At 29.6% G+C, this 23,354-nt stretch overlaps 3 protein-coding genes across 4 annotated transcripts; 1 reads left to right on the top strand and 2 right to left on the bottom strand.

Moving 5' to 3' along the window:
- Positions 1-429: 429 nt before the first annotated feature.
- LOC108808603 (uncharacterized) lies at positions 430-1,143 on the bottom strand. The gene has a single exon (XM_056987393.1). It carries the CDS (start codon positions 1,141-1,143, stop codon positions 430-432), a length of 714 nt encoding a protein of 237 aa, XP_056843373.1.
- A 10,769-nt stretch (positions 1,144-11,912) lies between these two features.
- LOC108809592 (probable RNA-dependent RNA polymerase 3) lies at positions 11,913-17,430 on the top strand. 2 transcript variants are annotated; one of them, XM_018581736.2, is made up of 18 exons: positions 11,913-12,455; positions 12,549-12,702; positions 12,788-12,920; positions 13,088-13,162; positions 13,316-13,496; positions 13,866-14,064; positions 14,143-14,230; positions 14,320-14,463; positions 14,554-14,574; positions 14,663-14,734; positions 14,818-14,924; positions 15,001-15,149; positions 15,234-15,456; positions 15,545-15,770; positions 15,858-16,006; positions 16,153-16,472; positions 16,557-16,723; positions 16,817-17,430. In XM_018581736.2, exons 1-18 carry the CDS (start codon positions 12,101-12,103, stop codon positions 17,051-17,053), a joined length of 3,000 nt encoding a protein of 999 aa, XP_018437238.1. In that variant the 5' UTR covers positions 11,913-12,100; the 3' UTR covers positions 17,054-17,430. The 2 variants fall into 2 exon arrangements, with proteins under 2 accessions (XP_018437238.1, XP_018437239.1); XM_018581737.2 differs by having other exon boundaries at positions 12,552-12,702.
- Positions 17,431-17,469: 39 nt separating this feature from the next.
- LOC108806112 (uncharacterized) lies at positions 17,470-21,267 on the bottom strand. The gene is made up of 14 exons (XM_018578143.2): positions 20,777-21,267; positions 20,611-20,666; positions 20,350-20,524; positions 20,144-20,245; positions 19,922-19,993; positions 19,609-19,725; positions 19,381-19,458; positions 19,197-19,259; positions 19,022-19,118; positions 18,852-18,930; positions 18,547-18,761; positions 18,201-18,346; positions 17,954-18,076; positions 17,470-17,855 (listed from the first exon to the last, which is right to left on the bottom strand). Exons 1-14 carry the CDS (start codon positions 20,855-20,857, stop codon positions 17,703-17,705), a joined length of 1,557 nt encoding a protein of 518 aa, XP_018433645.2. The 5' UTR covers positions 20,858-21,267; the 3' UTR covers positions 17,470-17,702.
- Between the last annotated feature and the right edge of the window lie 2,087 nt (positions 21,268-23,354).

A 23,354-nucleotide genomic window follows, 5' to 3' on the forward strand; every position in this document is an offset into this window, starting at 1 on the left:
ATTGTAACCACAATATTCTTCCAACCATAAACTTCAAGAACACGCACGCACACACACGCAAATGCTCAGTATATATACACAGGGCCGGCTCAAGGAATCCATGGGCCCTTGAACAAAATAATTTTTGTTATTTTTTTTACATATATTTTAGATAACTTAAATTTTTTGGGCCCTAATATATAATTTTTTTAGAAAACTCTAGACTCCATTTTAATACTATTTTTGAAAAAAAAGTTTGGACCCCAAAGCCCACGCCCCCTTGCCCCATGGTCTAAGCCGGCCCTGTAATATACATAGCTGCGACAAAATAACCACAATATTCTTCCTGTCATAAACACACACACAATTGATCATTTGCTTCTTCAGACTTCTTTGAATTGCTCAAATTATTCTACGTCCAATACATCCTTTATAGAGATACAACCGCCTTCACGTAGGTGGTGGAAGAGATGAAGTATCAGCGAGATGGTCTTGATGTATGACTTGTGGTGGCTGGATGCATTTTTGATGGACTAAGTAGTTACATGGATCACAAGCATAACCTACCTCCATGTTTCCACCGAACACACAAACACTACTACAAGGTTCTGTGAGTGGTCTAGGAAATAAAGTGAGAGGATGTTCATGGCTCCCTGAATTTAAAATCGTAACGGGAGGATCCTCCCTCATGCACTCAGCACCTAGACTAAAATCACAATCAAGACAACGAAAAAACATCAAACCAAGCACTTTTCCGCACCAATGGCATGCGTTGTTGGTTTCGAAAACAGCATTCTCGTCAAGCATGGGCGTGGACGTGGTCTCAAGAGCCGTTAAGAAAATGGCCATTTCGGTCGCGCCGTATTTGAATGATTCCATTCTGGTTTCCGAAAAGCGAATGGTCATGTAGATAGGGTGGTGGGGGTGATATGGATGTCTCGTACCTTGTGGGAACATGTAACAGTCTTCGTGGAACACGAGCTTGCAGATCTCACAGTAGTAATGAATGTTATTCCAATCATAGTCCTCATCATTCTCATTTACAGGGCCGCATCTAAAGCATAAGGAAGGACGAGGATTGTCTCGGCGGCAAAGGGTGTGAGGATGAGCAGGATCAGAGAGACGGCATCTTGGTGCGACCTCTTCTCCTTTTTCAGCATTCATTTTGTTGCAAATAAGATTATTTTGAGATGTGCAATTCTTAAACAATCACAACTATCTCTGTATTATTTATAATTTTTGTTGGGTTACCTAGGGTAGATATTAGGTAACGTCTTTGGTCACCAAGTTACTTGCAAACAAAGATTTTTTTTTTTGCAGCTAGCAATTGATTGATTAAATACTCTAACAGTAAAGTCAAATGTGAAATATATATGTATATTACTTTTTTAAATTTAAATAATCGCTCACAATTTATTTTTGTGATATGTTTATTCTGAGCAATAAAAATTAATTATTCTACGAAAAATATGTTGCTAAATTGGAAATAATATCTAAGCAAAATACTATGTTAATAATATTTAGGTATAACATCAACATCACCAGCAAACATACTTTTGCACATCAATAGAGAAAAAAACAGAAATACAACAATACAAAAAAGTTCATAGAAAAGAAAGCAATTTAGCTTGTTTCAAATGTATATAAGATAATTATATGCCAACAACTGTTTTAATGAGTTAACAAAATCTTATAAATCTAGTGGCAAGTTAATTGTATAATAAATTGTATAAGTATAATCTTTTGTCGGAAAAAGGCTGTATTATAAAGTTCAAAAAGGGAAAGAGATTGTATTATACGTATACTATTGTATTTGTCAACGGTTCCAAAAAGATTGTATTATATAACATATACTATACAACTTGTCAACGGTTTCCACTTTCCAGTTTGAATTGGTCGGGATGACGATGCTCCCAAATCTTATGTTACTATTGAGCTTCGATTATTTAATATTTTTAATAGTAAGTTATCATTATTCAATACTATTGGATACAATATTACTTTTTTTTTTGATAGAGTGGATACAATTATATTACATTTTGCAAAATAAAAAAGAAGTAACTTATCATTTATTGTAAATCATGAAAATGTGATGACTCATGACAAAAAAGAAAAGAAAATGCGATGAGTCTATAAAATGATCGTCATGAACTTGTAGTTTAAAATGTGGTTATTATAAATTAATACTCGATAGATTGATAAACTTTTTCAGTTTTAAATTGGATTTGTTTAATATAATATAAATTGATAAAATAATAAAATAATATTTTTTTAAAAAAATATTATGTAAATATATGGATTCATTAAAATTAATAACTAATAATTTATATGTAAAATACATTTTATATATGTAAAACAAACCATTATATTTTTATCTTATATTCACAATAATATTATTTTTATATTTTCTTATAATTTAATATATGTTGATGAGATATAGTAAAAATATTAATAAACCACATTTAAACTCTATGAAACATATTTTATATACACTAAATAATATATTTTAAACAGTATAAATATCTAATTTAAAACATTAAATTAATGTATATACACAAAATATCAAATATTTTTTATTTTAGAAAAATATATATTTAAATGTGAAAAAATCTAAAAGGAAAACTTTTTGTAAATTAGTAACTCTATAAATTAATAAATATTATATTTCCAATATTATTAATCTATAGAGTTTTATTGTAAATCAGTTTTTATTTATATATAAATATATACATTTATATATTTTAAAATATTGTTACTTATTAACGAGTAGGTGAGTTAAGTTTAATTCCTTTAAATAAATGTTGTTTTGGTCATTCTCTTTTTTTTTGTCGCATTGTTCATCTATACTATTAAAGTAAAATACCTAATAGGTATTTGCCATTGGTTTTCAGTGATAATTACAATATTATGCCATTAGATATTTTCTAAGAACAAACAATTTATTTAAGAAAATATTCTAACTATATTACCTGTTTAAATGTAAACTATCCTCCCATGATTCATTAGGATCAATCAATATAATTTTTTTGTAATGTTACATTTTTTTAATTATAAGGTTGTTGTCGTACATGAGTATGTGAATATGATGAATATGTGTTTGTACATATAAGAAAAAGAAATACTTTTGTCAAAATATTAATGTATCATGCACAGTAAAACTTTAGTTTAATATATTTAGGTTCATTAAGCATAGAAGAATATTTTTGCATTATTCTAAAATTCTAATACATGATTTAAAACTATATGGATTTTTAGTTTATACACATCATAAAAATGGTGTGTATGCAAAGGTGAGTATGTGAACGGTGTTGTAAATCAGTAAAAAAACTTTTCTTATTAATGATCAAAGAGATCTATATTTATACATAGTTTAAATTAATGAAAATGTCCATGTATTAAACAATATTGAATATACTTGATATACCATTTTAGATGACTATTATTTAATACTAGATATGAGCCCGTTGCGTTGCAACGGGTTTTGTTTGATGTTTAATTTAATAAAAAACATAAAATAATAATTATTTTATTATAATTTTATGAATGATTTGCATATATTGTGTGAGATTTATTTTATAATTAAAAAATTATTTTATGTTTTAATAATTATATATTTTTCTTATATGTACAAAAACATATTCATCATATTCACAAATACTCATGTACGACAACAACCTTATAATTAAAAAAATTTAGTTGTATCAAGAAATTTAAATAAAATACTCATGTAATATTTTTCACATAAATACTATTGTTTTGTAAAACTAATATATGAAAACTTAAACCTAAATATAGTGTGAAATATTTGTAGCTTCTTTTTCATGATTGCTTAACATACAATTATATATTAAAAAGGAAAGTTAGTTAATTATAAGAAATTAATAAGAATACTTTTCCAATTTTCTTTTGTTTAGGTTTTGAAAAAGGAATATTATTTATTTAATAGTTAGTTTTATTCATTATTTTTATTAAATAATTTATTGTACTTGTTGGATTTTATAATTCGTTTTTGTTTAATATTTGTTTTCTTAAAAGATAATATTTATCTTTTATAATTATCTTACTTTAGTATCTTTAAAAACAAAATTATAAAAAAACTTTTTAAAAAGATAATTAATTTCAAATATCTTTTTACAATTGTTTTTTGTTTAGACCTAAAAAAATTACTATCAATCTTTTTAACAATATGTAATTGTAAAAAACTATATGATAGTATTTTTTATAAAATCCTAAAGAGAACCATAAAAGACTATTTTGTAATAAAAATTTTCTTTTCTAAATCTCTTTTATATCATAAACAAAAGAGAATTGTATCATTTTTTACACATGTCACAATTTTTTTAGAAAACAAATTAACAAAGAAATAATTACTTTAAAATAGGTTTTACAATTATTTTCTTGTTTAAAATTTTAAAAAAATGAAAATTATTATCAAATATTTTAACAATATATAGTGTAAAATACTAAAAATGGTAATGTTTTAATTTTCCTTTTCATAAAATACTAAATCCTAAAATATAAATTTTAAAGACTATTTCGTAATTAAAATTTTCATTTTCTTAATCTCTTTTAAATCCTAAAAATGGAGAATTGTATCTTATTTTTTAAACATGTCGCAATAAAAAACTTCAAATTACTATCAAATATTTTTAACAATATATGTAAAATACTAAAAATTTTAATTTGTGATTTTTCTTTTCTAAACATATTAAATCTAAATAGTACTTTAAGAGTATTTTTGTAATGAGAATTTTTATTTTTCTTAATCTATTTTAAATCTTAAAAAAGAAAATTGTATCATATTTTACATATATCACAATCTTAAAAATTTATGACACATGTCGCAAATCATGTTAATTATTATCTTTGAAGAACCAAGTTTTATATAAACAAAAATTATTATCTATAATAATATGTACATATTATTTGTGTTAAAACGAAATTAGTATTAAATAAATTATTTGATAAACCTTTTTTCTTTAGGATTATTAAAAAGGGAAAATTTCTCAAAATTCCCTGTTAAATAATTTTAGAAATTCATTTTTACTGATAAATTAATTTTAAAATTATTTATTCGAATTCTTTTTCTATTTTCTTAGTATTTATATATTTTAATATTGAAATATTCTAACACATGTCACAATATTAAAAAGAAAATTAATATTAAATAACCGTTTGTAATTATATTTTTAAGATTTAAAAAAGGAAAATTACTATTGAATAATATTTATAATTATTTTTGAAAATACAATATTAAAATTATTATAATTGTCCTAATTTTCCATTTTAACATTTCTAAACAAAAGATTATTTGATACTAATTTTCTTTTAAAATAATTATAATTATTGTCTAAAATCGAATTTTGAAAAATGTAAATTAAAAAATTTTAATAGTAAAAAGTAACTTAAAAAAGTTCTAATAGTAATTGTTTAGAAATATTACTTTTTAAAAATCTTGAAAAAGGATTTGAAAAATAATTTGTAAAATATTTAAAAGATATTATTATATAAATTTGTTTTATAATTAAGTAGATTTTAGTATCATGTTTATCATCAAGTTCTTAAAATAAATATTGAATAAAATTTTATTATTCTCTTTCATCAGAATTTTTTTTAAAAAGGAAAAAAAATCTATGTATGTTAGGATTTTAGAAAGTAAAAATAAAAATTAAAAACCTATTTTATTAATTAAGAAAAATAAAATTATTATCACATATCGCTTAAAAGTTTATAATTAACATGATCGTGACACATGACAATTTTATTATATATTTTAAGATTGTGACATGTGCTTCTTCTTTTTTAAATACTGAGGAAAAATTAATTTCATAGTAATTTTTTTTTAAAAAGAGTATTTGATGATGAACCTGATACTAAATATTATTTAATTAACAAAAACGAATTGTAAAAACAATAGTGATATGAACTTTAAAATAGTAATTATAAATATATTTAGGAGTAACTTGAAGTAATTATTTGATATTAATATAATTTTCTTAAACTCTAAACAGAAAACTATTGTAACAGACTATATGATAATATTTGTATTTTTAAAAAATTCTAAATAAGAAAGATTTATAAAATATAATATTTTCTATTTTTAAATCTTAAAAAAAATTAGAAACTTATTAAATGGAAAATTACCTTTTTCAAAATTAATTTTAGACAATAACTATAATTATTTTAAAGGAAAATTACTATCAAATAATTTTTTGCTTAGGATTGTGAAAATGGAGAATTACTATCAAATTATAATAATTTTAAAGGAAAATTACTATCAAATTACTTTTTTAAAAATCCATTTTTATCTTAGTATATATATAATTTTGATCATCATATATTTTAACATATGTAACAATATTAAAAGGAAAATTACTATCAAATAATATTTTGTAATTATTTTTTGTTTAGGATTCAAAAAAGAAAAAAAAATACTATTAGATAATAGTTATAATTATTTTTATCAAAAATTATTTTTGTTATTATCTTAGTATATAACTTTTAATTATGAGCTAGATTCACACATGTCACAATCTTAAATTTATATTTGCCATGTGTCGCGAAACATATTAATTACAAATATTTGAATAAATGAAAATTGGCATTAATGAGCCTTTTACATTTTTGGTTTAATAATAAAAATTTTTAAAATCGTTTTTATGTGACAATTTTTTTTGTTTATAACCTTTTAAATTATGATTTGAATAAAGAAAAATTAGCATTATTTAATATTTCTTTACAGTTGTTTTTTTATTTCTTTCATAGTTATTTTTCACTTTTTATTTACTTTTACTTTTTTTTAAATCGTTTTTATATGTAAATAATTTTTTTGGTTTAATCTTTAAAAAAGATAAGATTGATTGTATTTACTTATATGTATTTTAACACATGTCACAATCTTAAAATTATAATTGCCATGTATCGCGATAGTGTTAATTAGTAACTTTGAAGAACCAAGCTTTATATAATAAGATATATAATTTTGAGCATCATATATTTTAACATATGTAACAATATTAAAAAGAAAATTACTATCAAATAATATTTTGTAATTATTTTTTTTAGGATTTTAAAAAGAAAAAATACTATTAGATAATAGTTATAATTATTTTTAACAAAAATTGTTTTTGTTATTATCTTAGTATATAAATTTTAATTATGAGCTAGATTCACACATGTCGCAATCTTAAATTTATATTTGCCATGTGTCGCGAACATATTAGTTACAAAGATTTGAATAAATGAAAATTGGCATTAATGAGTCTTTTACATTTTTGGTTTAATAATAATTTTTTTAAATCGTTTTTAAGTGACAATTTGTTTTTGGTATGACCTTTTTAATTAGGATTTGAATAAAGGAAAATTGGCATTATTTAATATTTCTTTACAATTGTTTTTTATTTCTTTCATAGTTATTTTTTAATTTTTATTTACTTTTCCTTTTTAAAATCATTTTTATATGTAAATATTTTTTTGGTTTAATCTTTAAAAAAATAAGATTGATTTTATTTACTTATATGTATTTTAACACATGTCACAATCTTAAAATTATAATTGCCACGTGTTAAACTTTTTTTAAGATTTTTTTTGAATGTTAAAAAAAATTTAGAAACTTATTAAAAGGAAAATTACCTTTTTAAAGATTAATTTTAGACAATAACTATAATTATTTTAAAGGAAAATTACTATCAAATAAATTTTTGCTTAGGATTGTGAAAATGGAAAATTACTATCAAATTATAATAATTTTAAGGGAAAATTACTATCAAATTACTTTTTTAAAATCCATTTTTATCTTAATATATATAATTTTGAGCATCATATATTTTAACATATGTAACAATATTAAAAGGAAAAATACTATCAAATAATATTTTGTAATTATTTTTTGTTTAGGATTTAAAAAAGAAAAAAAACACTATTAGATAATAGTTATAATTATTTTTAACAAAAATTGTTTTTGTTATTATCTTAGTATATAACTTTTAATTATGAGCTAGATTCACACATGTCACAATCTTAAATTTATATTTGCCATGTGTCGCGAACATATTCGTTACAAAGATTTGAATAAATGAAAATTGGCATTAATGAGCCTTTTACATTTTTGGTTTAATAATAATTTTTTTAAATCGTTTTTAAGTGACATTTTTTTTGGTTATGAACTTTTAATTAGGATTTGAATAAAGGAAAATTAGCATTATTTAATATTTCTTTACAATTGTTTTTTATTTCTTTCATAGTTATTTTTTACTTTTTATTTACTTTTCCTTTTTTAAATCATTTTATATGTAAATATTTTTTTGGTTTAATCTTTAAAAAAGATAAGATTGATTTTATTTACTTATATGTATTTTAACATATGTCACAATCTTAAAATTATAATTGCCACGTGTCGCGATCGTGTTAATTAGTAACTTTGAAGAACCAAGCTTTATATAATAAGATGTTTATGATTTTCAAAACTACATAGAATAATTTAATATAAATACGGAATATGTTCAAAATTCTGAATTTCCTAATAACAAACCTATTTTAATTGTTAACGTTGAAATTTATTGGTTTTTTTCATATACTTGATAATTCGAATTATTTGATAAGCTGAAATTATGGAAACATAACAAAAAATTAAAAAAAAAACAAAAATTTAACAGTCATAACAAGAATATATTTGTGTATTCTTAATATTTACTAAATAATTTACAATATATAAAACACATTTATAAATCTTAGTAGGTAGAAATTTACACGTTCAAAATGCAAATGACTTAAATATTTCAAAACTTAGATATTAAATTTTGGAAACAAAAACTTTAAATGCAATTTATTTTAGAAATTTAGACATAGCTAAAATGGTATATTTTGGAATCTAATATTGGCATCCGCAAAATATTATAAATTTCAGAATTTTATACGACTGAAAGCTATGAAAAATAACCGGCTTTAATTCTAAAAAAACCACAGTAAATCTACTTATATAAATATGAGGTTATAGTTTATATTTTATGTGTAATTTTTACGGGTTATTTGATCAAATATACAAAGCTTATTAAGTATGAGATAGGTTGAGAAAACATATACACTCTTAAGATATTATAAGTTATTAAACAATTTTTTTGGTCAACTAAAGAAAAAATTATTCTGTAATATATATATATATATATATATATATTCGTTTTAGTGTTAAATCATAGAAAATAAATTAAAACAAATGCAATAAGCCTGAATAAACAGCTAATTCTATTTTTATTCTCATATAATTGTATTGATATAATTTGTTATAAAATAAAAAATAAATTAAATTTTTTATATGAAATGTTATTCTGTAAAATATAAATGATTATAAATTAATGTACTTCATTAAAAATAAAATATTATAATTTCATCTTATATTACATGTTAGTTACTAGCATAAAAATAAATTAGATACAAAATTTAAATATAATTATGTACAAAAATTAAAACATATGAAGCATGTATAAAACTATAATTTTGATTAAATATTTTTGTGTAACAAAAAATAATCCCGCGCTTTTAAAGCGCGGGTCAAAATCTAGTTTTCATTAAAAAGTTCAATAGGTAGATAAACCATTACAAAAGAAGGCTAATAATAACCACAAAATAAGTTTAGTTAGAGAAGTTTCGACCGTAAAAGAACACATGTAAGTTTCATATGGTTGCTATATAATAGTCTCGGAAACGTTTCACGTAATACGTCGTTACTGGAATTGATAACAGATTAACAGGGAACTTCCAATTGCCGGAAACTTTCATAACGAGTTGATTTTTTTGAAACACTAACGAGTTGATTTTAGGCAGAAAATTTAGTCCTCGCTGTGAAACTTTACACTTTTACCTTTGGTTGTACTGGTGATGAATGATGATTTCTTTTGCATCTAATCGCCGGAGACTATAGGTTGACAAATAAAATAGTTACTTAACCTTTACCAAGTCCTAAATAACTAGATTCTCTAGGCTTGTTGGTTGCCCTAGAAGAACTTAATTAGAAATGCTTAGACCAGCTCCATTGATGAACTCTTAAATAAGTTCTTAGTATTTAAGAAAAATGAAAAAATAATTAATATCGGTGAGAGTAAAGAAAGGTTCTTAATTTGGAGATTTAAGGTTCGGTTCTAAACATTAAGTGACATATGTCACTATATTATTGTTTCAATTGGTTTTACAAAATTAAATTATTATAATAACATTTTTTTTTTGTTTTAGAAACTCTTAGAAGTTTTAACTAAAGGAACTGCTCATATATCCTTGAAAGTTTGGAGTTTGGATGAGAGTATCCGGTAAAACCGAACTAATTAAAATCAAACCAAACCAAAATAGAAAATAGTTTAGAGTTGCTAATACCGAATATGCTGAATGAATGTCATTTTTTAAAAAAAACCATGATATATGAATATGATTTGGTATATAAACCGATTAAACCGAATAAATCGATTAACTAAGATATAGTAGTATGATTATATGTAATTATAAGATAATTAAGAATATATACATAATTTATTTTATTGATATGGTCTTCATATTTAAAATATTGATTTTAGTAATTTAATATTTATTTTAAGTTAAAATTTATGTTTCATTTTTATCAAATTAAATAAAAAATAATTTGTTTACTTTTTTGCTAATAAATATGTATGCTAATATTTAGTTATTATATCATGGATGGATTACTAATTTTTATTCTATTAAAAACTATTATAATTATTAACTTACTATGTTTACTAATTATTTTAAATAGTAAAACAAAAAATAAGTTATTTAAAATCTGAAATATCTTCATGTTATATAAAAACCGAATCTAGTTATATAAAGTAAAATTCGTAAAATATTTTACGAGATAAAATAAATTTATGGTATTTGGAATAAAACCGAAAACCGACGGTATATAAACCGAACCAAAGCAAAGTAAATATGATTTCAATATAATAATTTTTTTTGTAAATCAAAAATGGGGAATTTTCAAAAATACCACTTTTAAGATACCATTATTCATCTTTACCACTAGTAAATACACATTTTCAAAAATACCTTATTTAGTAAAAGGTTAAAAACTCTTATATCTTAATTTTTATATGCTTTTCAAAATTATAACCTCAAATTCTAAATAATAAATTCCCAAATCTAAACCCTAACCCTAAATCCTCAGCTCTAAACCCTAAATCCTAAACTATATACCCTAAATTCAATACCCTAAACTCTAGACCCTAAAACCTCAACTATAAACCCTTAATCCTCAACTCTAAACCCTAAACTATATACCTTAAACCCTAAAACATCAAATCTAAACTCTAAATCTTAAACCTTCAAACCTAAACTATTCATTAAAAGTTGTGGTAAAAGTGGTTAGTGTAAACATGAAAAGTGATACTATGAAAATTGTATTTTTGGCAATTTCTCATCTAAAAACCTAAAAACCGAAAAAATCAAATCAAAACCAAACGGATATCCGGATTGAACATCTCTAGAGGAACGAGAGTGTTAATCTTAAGTCTGAGAATCCTCCGGGACACACAAATATCTTATGCATATCTTTTCTATAAACTATATTGCCTATTACATGTATTTATTCTTTAAAAGGTTTGAGAATTTATTAGTTGCCTTTTTTAATTTGATTCTCAGTTGTTTCTAATTTATTATTCAACAACACATCACGAAATTTCAAGACGGTTGTCTTTTGTTCATTTACATGTGTGTCACCAAAGAAAAAGGATTTATGGTTTTGTTAGCATGAATGATTTTCCCTCGAGCGTTGTTTGTAGCAGGCTGCGAAAAAAAGGTGTGGCAGCTTTGTAACTCTGGTGTTCGTGGTTGGACATATCGATAACTACAAAACATTTAATAAACGGCTATTTATTTTCATTTTGAACAGTTTAAAATCTCTCAAGAGTCAAATCCACAAACAAAAGAAGAAAAAAAGAGATGTCAACTTTATGTTTGGTCAGCGTGTCGTCAAATCAAACCAGAGGACTCACATCATCATCCCTAACCCCAAAGAAACAAAAACTTTGAGAAGATGGCAAAAGGCAAACACTCTCTCTTCTCACTCGCTAACCCTAGAGACAAAAAACACCGACTCTGTTTTGTGTAAAAAAAAATTTAAAATATGGTTACTAGTTCTTCCTATCTTATCGGCGGCAACCAACAAGCTTCTCTGCAGTCAGAGATCGCTCTTTCGAGCAGCGTTGAAACCGTTCTGGAGAGAATCTACGGGAAACACAACCATCCTCCTATAAAGGCAGAGACAAGACGGAGACTATCTTCGATTCCACATAAACTGGCTTTGAAAACACTCAGTAAAGTTTTCAATGTAGACTATGTTAAAGGAACCCTCGATGGGTTCATCAAATATCTTCTTGACCAGACCGTTTCTGTTTATGACTCTCCGCTTCAGTGCTCCGCCGAGTCTCCTGTTCTGTCTCCTCGAACCCCTGGCAAAAAGTGTTGCAGGCTTTTTCAAGGTTAGTCTATGTTTTGGTGTCTATAAAATAATAATTGTAAAAGAAGTTTGTTATGTACAAAGAGTTTTAACTATGACTATGGTCTAACTGTAGCAGAGATGTCTCTTCTTGATTGTGAAGTTCCTTCTCCCAAGTCTTTGAAACTAGAAGTAAATGGAGGTTCTTCTCCGCACATTCCTCCTCAGCTCTTGGCTTTGAGTGAACTTGAGTTTAAGAAAGCCTTTCTGTTGCTTAGCTATATTCCAGGGTATGTTCAGGATGCAATTTCAATTTAATCTCTTTTCTACTTTTTTTTTGGTGCTACTTTAAAACCTTTTTGATGTGTTAAACAGGAAACATCTGGGCCAGGTTAATATAAATGCTGATGAGATCAGACAGTGGAAAGATTTGTCTATGGTTTCATATGAAGCAGCGGTTTGGGACCGTTTGGGCCGGCATTCTTGTCCATCAACAGACCGTAGAGTGGTTCTCTCTCTTCTCTTCTATTTAGTGTGTTATTTTTCTATAAAATGTCTGCATTAATATGGAGATAGAGAGGCTTATTTGTTGGAAACTAGACATTGTTTTGTTCTTCAGACTTTGTTGTTGAATTTTGCTAACTGTTTTCATCTTTACATGCTTTCTGTTCTCAGTCGCTTCAGTGGGATAGCGTGAACACGCATTACTATCAATGCCATGTTTCTCCCGACGGTAGTTACAGATTCAAGGTTGTAACGACTCTCCAACACTATCTTTCAGTTTCATGTGTTGCATATGTTCGACTTGTTAGTTTCATATATGCTTTTCCTTGTTCTAGCAAAGGTAAATATACTTTAGAGTCCATTGTCACGCTGTTGATTATCGGTATACTTTGTTCATAGGGCCCTCTTATGGAGAGCACTGGAACACACCTGCACAATGTTTTGGGTGATGAGAATGTTCTAACCGTCAAATTCGCTGACGTGCCAGGCGAGGCAACCTATTGTAACGATATATACTCTACTTACAAAGGGATTGCCAAGAATGGTATTATGATTGGTTTACGCCGTTATCAGTTTTTTGGTGAGTTGCTATCATTTTTTCTCTCTCTCTTGATTAACAATCATTCATGTCATGGCAACATAAACCACTTCTTGCTTTGGGTTAAGAACCGGATATTTGGAGCTTGTTCTAACATTCTAATTAAACATTATTTCACCAAAAAAACACTTTTCATTGTTGAGGTGCTAGTGCTATGTGTAGCAACACAACACACATGATAGTTATAGTTTGCTTTGTGTTTAGAAAAACATACAGTGCTAGTGTTAGGTGTTACACTTTTCATTGTTAAGGTGTTTGTGCTTTTATGTTTAGCAACACAACACACATGATATATAGTTGCTTTGTGTTAGAACAGCATATTAGTGGCGTGTTAACCTTCCATTTAAATAGTTTTCAAAGATGGGGGAAAAGAAGAGAAGAAGAAAGATTTTTCTGGAAAGGGAGTGAAATGTTACTTTATACGCACGGACTCTACAGCTTCAAATGATATGGGAAAACCCTATATCTTCTCTGGGAAGTCAATTCATGAAGCACGTATGCATTTTATGCATGTCCACACATTGCCAAATTTGGCCAAGTATATGGCAAGGTACTCATCTTTAAACTCTTATAGAGATGCTCATCTTTGTAATTCAGAGTCAGTTTTCTTTCGTCAATGCTTGTTCAGGTTTTCTTTAATCCTGTCAAAGACAAGGAAGCTTGAAGTTGACATGAATGGGATTGCCTTTCAGCAAATTGATGATATACACTGCCTTGTACTTTCCTTAACTCATGTTTCCTTCAAGAACTTAGTTGTTTTTTCGCTATATTTCGTTGACCTTTTCCCCCTCTCTTCCAATTGCAGGATCAAAACAGTAATGATGTTCTTGATAAGAATCAGAAGCCTTGCATACATTCAGATGGAACTGGCTACATCTCTGAGGACCTTGCTCGGATGTGTCCAACAGATATTTATAAAGGAAAACGTGTCAGAAGTGACAATATGCAGGTCTTTGTTCTACTTTGCCTGCTTTAGTTGCCTTTCTGTTCACGCTAATTCTCTAATCATGTTTGTTTCTTATTTGTTTTAAAAGCACAGGCAACGTATGGCAAAGAGCCGGTATGTAGTTTACACTCTAAGTTCTCAGCTTGATTCACTTAACACAACACAAGTAGTAACAGTTCTGTTTTTTTTCTTTTCCAAATAGCCTCTGCTGATACAGTTTCGGATGTTTCATTATGGCTATGCTGTTAAGGGGACTTTTCTCTTGAACAAGAAAGTAAGTAGACTCTCTCTTTCATGTCAGAAAGTCAAAGCTTAAAAACTATCCCTAAAACTTTTTTTCTCTATTATTTTGGGCAGCTTCCTCCTCGGACCGTCCAGGTTCGACCTTCTATGGTCAAGGTGTCTGAAGATCCAGCCTTGTCTAATTTTCCCACTTTCAACTCCCTAGAGGTTGTCACAACAAGGTAACTCTCAAGTTGATCTTCTCACTGTATATTCCTTACTTAATGATCTCTTGTTGTTTCCACTTTTTTCTTCCAGTAATCCACCAAGAAAAACGAAGCTATCAAGAAACTTGGTTGCCCTACTGAGCTACGGAGGTGTCCCTGATGAATTCTTTTTGGATATCTTGCGCAGCACGCTAGAAGAGTCCAAAACCGTATTTGACAACAAACGTGCTGCCGTTAGAGGTAAAAGCTTTGTTCTCTGGAGCTGTTTATGTATGTGCAGATTCAGTTATTTAATGTAATAAACTTAAACTTGTTTGTGCACAGCTGCTCGTAATTATGGGGATATGGACGATTATAACGCTTTGCAAATGATCATGTCTGGTATACCACTTGACGAGCCACACTTGAAGGATCGTCTCTCTATTCTTCTAAACACAGAGAAGAATGATCTCAAAGCAGGGAAGCTTCTTGTTACCGAATCATACTATCTCATGGGCACTGTTGATCCCACCGGAAAGCTCAAGCAGAATGAAGTCTGCGTCATCCTGTATGCTTATGCTATACCCAACTCTTTCACTATCTTTTTTTTTTCTATAAATGTGGTTCATTGTTTACCTTTTATGTGGGTCTTGTAGGGAGTCAGGTCAGATTTCAGGGGATGTACTAGTTTACAGGAACCCTGGACTGCATTTTGGAGACATACATGTACTTAAGGCTACCTATGTTAAGGCCTTGGAAGAGTATGTAGGAAACTCAAAGTATGGTGTGTTCTTCCCTCAGAAAGGTCCAAGATCTTTGGGGGATGAGATTGCTGGTGGTGACTTTGATGGTGACATGTATTTCATATCTAGAAACCCCAAGGTGTGACCAACTGCTCTTTTTTAAAAGTAAAATCATATTCAATGCTTGAGACCTGACTTTTATGAACTGTAAATGTTTCTTGTTTAGTTACTGGAACACTACAAACCAAGTGAACCGTGGGTGAGCTCTTCTCCTCCTAGTAAAACTTATACCGGTAGAAAGCCAAGTGAACTCTCACCAGAAATGTTGGAAGAAGAGCTTTTCAGAATGTTTTTGAAGGCAAGATTTCATTCCAGGTACACAGTTTCATTTTTGACCATAGTTCTAAAAATCGGTCTAGTCGCTAGTCTTCTATAAAGCGCCGCCTAATGATTTTTGAACTGCCATCTGTTGACTTTTATATCTTTTGGTTATTATATGTCTTGTTTTCTTGGGTTTACAGCAACGTTATAGGAGCAGCTGCAGATAGCTGGCTAAAGATAATGGACCAATACCTCACTTTAGGAGATGAGAGAGTTAAGGAAACAGCTGAAAGAAAGAACAAGATGCTGAAGACTATGCTTAAGGCTATTGATATATACTACGATGCTCTTGATGCACCAAAAAACGGGGCTAAGGTCGATCTCCCGTTAGACTTAAAATTCGACAGTTTTCCACATTACATGGAGCGTAAAAATAAGAAAAGTTTCAAGTCCACTTCTGTCCTTGGATTAATCTACGACACTGTAGTATCTCAGAATGAAGAGGAACCCCCTCCATGTGGTACGTATCTTCTTGTTACTTAATCAGAGTACCAAGAACTTGACGAATATGTTTAAACTTTAAACTGTCTGTTAAAAATTTCAGAAATCAAGAAACTCCAGTGTTTTGAAGATGAGATGGTCCATGAGTCTTACATGGAAAAATGTAGTCGCTGGTACCAGGAATACAAAACTGAAATGATCCACGCGATGGAAACCGATGAGAATAGTAAGAAGGAATCAGCTAGTGAGGTCATCCTGAAATACAAGCAGGTAAGCTCCTCGATCCCATGCTAGGTGTCGATTACCAGTGTCTACTATATAAGGAACTCTCATTGGTGGAATTGCTTCTTCTCTCTGTATCAGGAGTTCTATGGTGCTGTAGGGTTTGAAGAAAGCAGGAAAAGCCTTGATGATCTCTACCAACAAGCCTTGGCACTTTATAACATCGTTTACGATCATGCCACCGTAATGAACAATGTCCGTTGTTGCGGGTTTGTCTGGAAGGTAGCTGGGCCGGTCCTGTGCAAATTATACCTTAAGAAAACGGAGGAGAAGTCAATCCCCTGTTCAGTTTCTGTGCTCAAAGAGCTTTGGGGTTGAACTTACTTGTCATGTTACTATGTTCTGTTCTGACTGACTGACTAATAAGGGTGCGTGTTAGGCAAGAATCTTATTTTAAGTAACCTAACTTGTAGGCTAAGCTATATGGTTGAATGCCTTTGGTTTTAGTTCTAATCATAGTTTTATCCTCTGGTGTACTCATAATTTCGAATGTGTATTTGCCTGTGGAATAAAAATAATAATGTTAAAAAAGTCTCAGCTTATATTTTATTTTCCACTTGTTGAGTCCATGTGGTCATTCTATTCTTCACTGTGACTCCTCCAAGTCCATGCGTTCTCAAGCTCCATGTGGAGTCTGCTTGAAGGATAAGCATTGTACAATGAATGGTATATAAGCATTGTACAATGTATGGTGTATAAGCATCGTATAAGCAAAAGAGCTTGAAGGATAAAAGTAAAACAAACAGAACGAAATCAATAAATTAAAAATTTCCCAGAGGGGAATAATGCATTTCTTCTTCACCAATAATAATTTTGTACCCAAGGAAAAAAAAGGTTAATAAAAAAACATAAGACCAAATCTTCCCCCTCCCCTTCCTCTGGAAAAAGAATCACAAAACATATCAAAGAATCAATGGGAACTTCGCTTCTCTACTGTACTGTATTAAAAAGAAAAAAACCGAACTTTTTAAAGATCAAACTTCTTCGGCTGTCGCCAGTGAGCAAAATTTCTTCCCAATGAGCTTAAGAAGGAAGCTTTCTGTGGGGCTCCCTTCTTACCATACAAGTGTTTCCCTCCTAAATCAGTCTTTGCTGGTACCATATCATTCCTTCTCTCAATCTGTTATCACATCACACATATAGCAAGGAACATTCTCAAACAACACTTTCAAGATCAGAAGAAACACTACCTTGTTAAGACACACTGACTCGACTTACCTTGAAAACCTTTCCATTTCTCAAGTGGTATCTAATTCCAGACCAGTTTATGGATTGAGAAAAGTGAGAACGGAATGCTGAGATCGGGTATAGAAAGTTGTCCACTAGCATTGCTATGAATATCTGCAAACCAAAAATTTTCCCCAAAAATCAAACTGAGAAACCTTCTTCTACCTCTCTTATCTTATCATCATTATTACTCAGGTTTTATATCGTCTAATCAGTAAAGGGGGTTGAAAGCACGTACAAGTCCCCAGTTGTAAGGTGCAAGAGAGAGCCGGGGAGCCTCGGGGGACAACAAATTGCATAGCGTCACTTCTCGTCTTGTCAAATTCCACATTGAAAGAAGTTCGATGAAGGTGCAGATTGCCAGCATGATAACAAGAGACATACCTGCATAGAACCACATCCTCCCAGGTCAGTATGTAGCACAAGAAAAGCATACGATCCTACAGTTTTAAGCTGAATATATACAATCACTATATGCTTCTACATGCAATGCAACACTTCTGAGTACAAATAATCGTGGCACTAGGATCATTTTCTCTTATCTTGAACACAAACCACCTAAATAAGAGGAAAAGTATGCTCACCACAAGAAGCAGTGGTCGTGTCTTCGAGTTGATGATAGCCCTTGATGTAGATTCTCAAAGCTGATGTGATGTGGACGACAGCCATAACATATGGTGCAACAAAACCCCATGATAGGTAACAGTGGACGGCAAACAAAACCTTGTTCATTATCCAGTTAACATTGGATATGTAAGACTCTAGCACAAAAGTTTGCTTTCTCAAGTAGTTCCAGTACCTATAAAATAAGGAGGAGGAAGAATGGTCAAACATCCCAAAAAAACCGTACATTTGGGGGATTCAAACAAGTGAAATACGAGTATTGTACCGTCCAAAGCTTAGATCACTTGCAAGAGGATGAGGGAAAACAGCAACAGGAGGAGATGTAATGAGCCTCTTGTGAGCACCTGGAGTAAAGAAAACAGGTGAGTGGAAACAAGAAGAAACTATCAACTAGACATGCAAAAAAAAAGAGGGGAATCCAGAAGCAAATGTTACCTGCTAGAGAGGCAAGTGTCATATCATCTGAGTATCCACCATCACGTAAGCCAGAGACAACACCATAGCGGTCTTGTCTGAAATCATCAGCATGCATCTACAAATAGTTGTAGATAATCACCAAAATTAGATGTAGCACAGAGAAAACAAAAGAAACATTATCTATCATACATACCATCATGCATCCTCCCCATAAAAAGAATGTTCTCCCACCAGTTGCAAATCCCATTGAGCAAGGCTGTAAAAAGAATATGCTAATATTAGCTCAAACATGGAAGAAGAGAAGCGCATCATAGGGAAGGCAGTGACTATAGTCTATACAAAACAGAATTGAAGGAAGACAGAAGATGTCCCTGTACCATGTGGTACTCATAGATGCAATAACTTCCAAGAGTTCCAGAGGGCAAGTCTAGAGGATACCCAGTTTGAATAAATATCTGCAAGAGATCACCATTGCTGTTAAATAATTTCAACAGATGGAAACATAATTAAAAGGCCTATTAGCATTAGCTATGCCTTTGTTACATATAAGAAGAAACATCAAGAGTAGTAAATTAAAAAAAAAAATTATGTAGCTTGGGAACCACCTCTGGATTTTTCTCCATCTCAGCAGTGAGAGCTCCAACTGTTCCAGGATGCAGACTAACATCATCGTCCAAGAATAAAACATATTTGGTATCTTTGTGTATTTTCTCAGCTCCAATCTGCACGAAAAGCAGAAACCAAATTAAAAAAAAAAAACCAGCAGAAGCCAGTAAATGAGCAACAGAACCGAAAAACGTAGACTGGAGTTTAGCCAAGAAGAGTCACAATTACAATGGAGGGATGAAAAATACACTAACCAATGAAAATCAAATACAAGAAAAAAGAAAAGGGATTAAATAAGGTGATGATACATACCAACTGATTATGAATTTTCTGGCTGCAAGTCGTAGCTAAACCAGCAATAACAACCTTAGCTTCAACTTGATCCTGCGCACATTAACGCAATTAAATAATGAGCAAAGCCTTTGGAGTCAGTACATACACTTCAAGATAAAAAGAAGGTCCATATGAACTTTTCTGGAGAGTACTTTCCATCAGTGTGATCCTATAGAAAACAAGTTATACAAGTGTGTGTACCTGATGCATAGATAAGAGACGGGAAACAGCATGATAAGCAGGGTCTTCAGTACTTTCTAAAACAAATAGGAATTCCAACGGTCCACCATAGAGAGACGTAATCTACACACACAAAAAAAAAACAACAAATCAATCAAGAAGATTAAACAATAAAGTGGGAAAGTCCGCAAGAAGGAGAACAGGAGGAGACAATGATAGGCATTAACCTGACTTCTCCAGTTGTGCAAATTGTGTTCTCCAAAACCTTTGAGAGGCATGATAACGGAAACCCTGGGGAGTTGAGCCTGTTTAGAGTGCTCGAGTTCGTTGATGTCTTGATAGAGGAAAGCAAAGCTGTTTCCAGCTTTCATGCTGTTTTTGATTCTCTTAACCTCTCGGTTCCTTGAAGATAAAAAAAAAAAACATTTTCAGAAATAAGAAAACAGAGAGACCAGATTTTTGTGTAAAACTTGAAAGCGTATGTATACCTGACATAAGCAGCCATTAACCAGCCTAGAGCAAGGAGTAAGCATATAACACATCCCTGAGAGAGAGAGAGAGAGAGAGGCATATAAATAAGAAACAGAGTATAAAAATCATATCTTTTGATGATTTGAAAAAAGGAAACAAAGGTTGGATCTAACAAAAGCTGACCTGGATCTGAACGAAGACGGAGAAAGGGGTGCAGAAGGCTCTGCTGAGATAGAAAAGAATCGAGTCCATTGTTGTTGACATTTAGATTGCTTCCCCCACCCTGCCTCTCCGACTGTTCACGCCCCCCCCCCTCCCCTTCTTCGTGACGACGACGATGATAAGAAGAAGAAGAAGAAGAAGAAGAAGAAGCTAAAAACAATTGGAGGAGGAGGAGGAGGGAAATGAGGGAACCCTAGATTTTGAAATTGGTGTCTCAATCTATCTATCGTCTCTGAGGGAAACTCCAAACTAAATTAGAGTCGTGAAAATTGTGGGAGATGGGGCCATTGATGGAGCAGCGAGAATCCAGAGAGAACAAGCTATTTCAAAATATTGGTTCACCATTCAATCATCGACACATCCCTTTTCATAACATTTACTATTTTTATTTTTTTATAATATTTGTTGTAAAGAAAAAAAATAATATATCAGATTTAGGCAACACTCCACAACTTTTTTTCTTTCATTTTTAGCAATCTCTAGTTATTAAGAAGGTTTTTCTTCCTGGCCTCAACTTAATTAAGAAATATATTCTCCCAAATATATTAATCTTTGTAGTTAAGACTTACCACTTTTTACATTCTTTCTGTGGTCACTATCTACTTAAATAGGAATGTTTTTGTTCTTGTTCTTGTCCTCAGCTTAATCAAAGAAATTTATTTTGCCGGAAAAGATATTATTTTTACGCGTTTATAAAAAATATCATCAATGTGCCAATTTCAATTTTTGTTTTTTTTCTTAATCTACTTAGCCAACCGTTTGGAATCCGCGTGAAAAGCTGTTTCTATAAAAAAGATGCATTTGTATGTATAGTTTTCTTTGTGAACAGAACAGGGCCTATTTTGTGAACTTATATGATATGTTTGTTTTTGGTTCCCAAAATTCAAATGTCAATATACATTTGAAATATCTAACTTTTAAATCGTCATATATGGAACAGTTAATATTTAAAATATAATTGCTTTAAGCTTTATATATTTTAGGATCGGCTAGCACAATATTCCCTCTGTTTCTAAAAGATCCATGTTCTAGAATTTTCACATTTTTAATAAAATATATTAAAACTTAGCTATAAATGCATAGTTTTCTGTAATTTTATATTTTCTATATTTTTAAACCAATAAAACTTTATAAAATGTAATTAATGTTTTTGAACTTCATAATTTTTCATTATTAGTTGACAAATATTGCATTGGAAATATGAAAAAATGTATCTTTTTGAAACAAAATTTTTCTCTAGAATATGAATCTTTTAGAAACAGAAGGGAGTATATAAGTTTTGGACAAGTTTCTGTTCTTCATGACTTTTATATAATCATATTTTCGATTTGGGTTAGTGACTACTGATTCACCTAAATGATTTTTCTTTTGTAAATATTGATGAAATATCTTTACCGTTATTTCCATATATCATAGTGAAAAGCTAATATCGCCTCAATTTCTGCAAGAGACTTTTAGCTAAAGAAACCACAAAGGTTGATTAGTCTAGGATTGTTCTTAGAGTTTTTTTTTTTTTTGCTAAAAGGATTGTTCTTAGAGTGTTTTTTTTTTTTTGCTAAGAGGATTGTTCTTAGAGTTAAACTGGATATTGTTATCCTAATATGAAGTAAATTTGGCGGCAAAAGATGCCAGAATGTTATGCAAGAATCTTTCAAGGAGATGGACCATCATGTTCTCCTTTTCAAACAGAGTATCGCAAGTGATGACAGCTTGGATACATGTGTTTTTCTTTGAAAAAAAAATTATATTATACGTGACAACAAAATTTATTTTCATATATTATATTTTTTATTTATTAAGACCTAATCAGTGATCTGTTTTGTGGATTTAATATTCGTGTGGGTATATCCTATGCATCTTCTTCTCTGATGTGACTATAAATTTATGATTTTGTTTGCTTGCTGTGTTCTTCAAATCAACATTTAGTGGAAAAAGTAGTTGGTTTATTATATTACTGAGATTTCTAGTTAGATGAGATCACTGGATTGATAAATTTCACATCTTTTTGGGTTAGTTTAAAATGATGTATAAAATATACACATACTATATTGTGTAAGCCAGCAAAACTATGTTTGTTTTCACTATGTTAAATTTTTATTCTTTTCTTTTAACTATTTAGTTTTTATTACATATTTAACAAGAAAATAAATTCAAAATGAGTTTTTCTTTTTTTTTGGGGGGGGGGGAGGAAGGTCAAACAGTAACTCCGAGTAATGCAAATGAATAAAATGAAAACAATATCTTTGAATTCAAGATGTGCAGTGTCCTATTGTTTTTGACTGACAACTATTGTTTTTATAAAGCTTTACATAAACATCCAACAACAAAACCATTTGGCATACGGTTGGCCGCTTGATTTCAATTTTGAACCAACTATTTGAAGTATTCACATGTCCGATTGTAATCAAATGACGTTTTACTTCTAAGACTCTAACCACCTAAAAAACTATGCTAGCAATCAAGTCGTACCAAACTACATGCTGAAAGAGACGAGCCGGGCCTTTATAAGGAGGATAGAGGCACCCAACTCATGACGACC

This window comes from Raphanus sativus, chromosome 6 (genome assembly GCF_000801105.2).
Source record: "Raphanus sativus cultivar WK10039 chromosome 6, ASM80110v3, whole genome shotgun sequence".
NCBI lineage: Eukaryota > Viridiplantae > Streptophyta > Magnoliopsida > Brassicales > Brassicaceae > Raphanus > Raphanus sativus.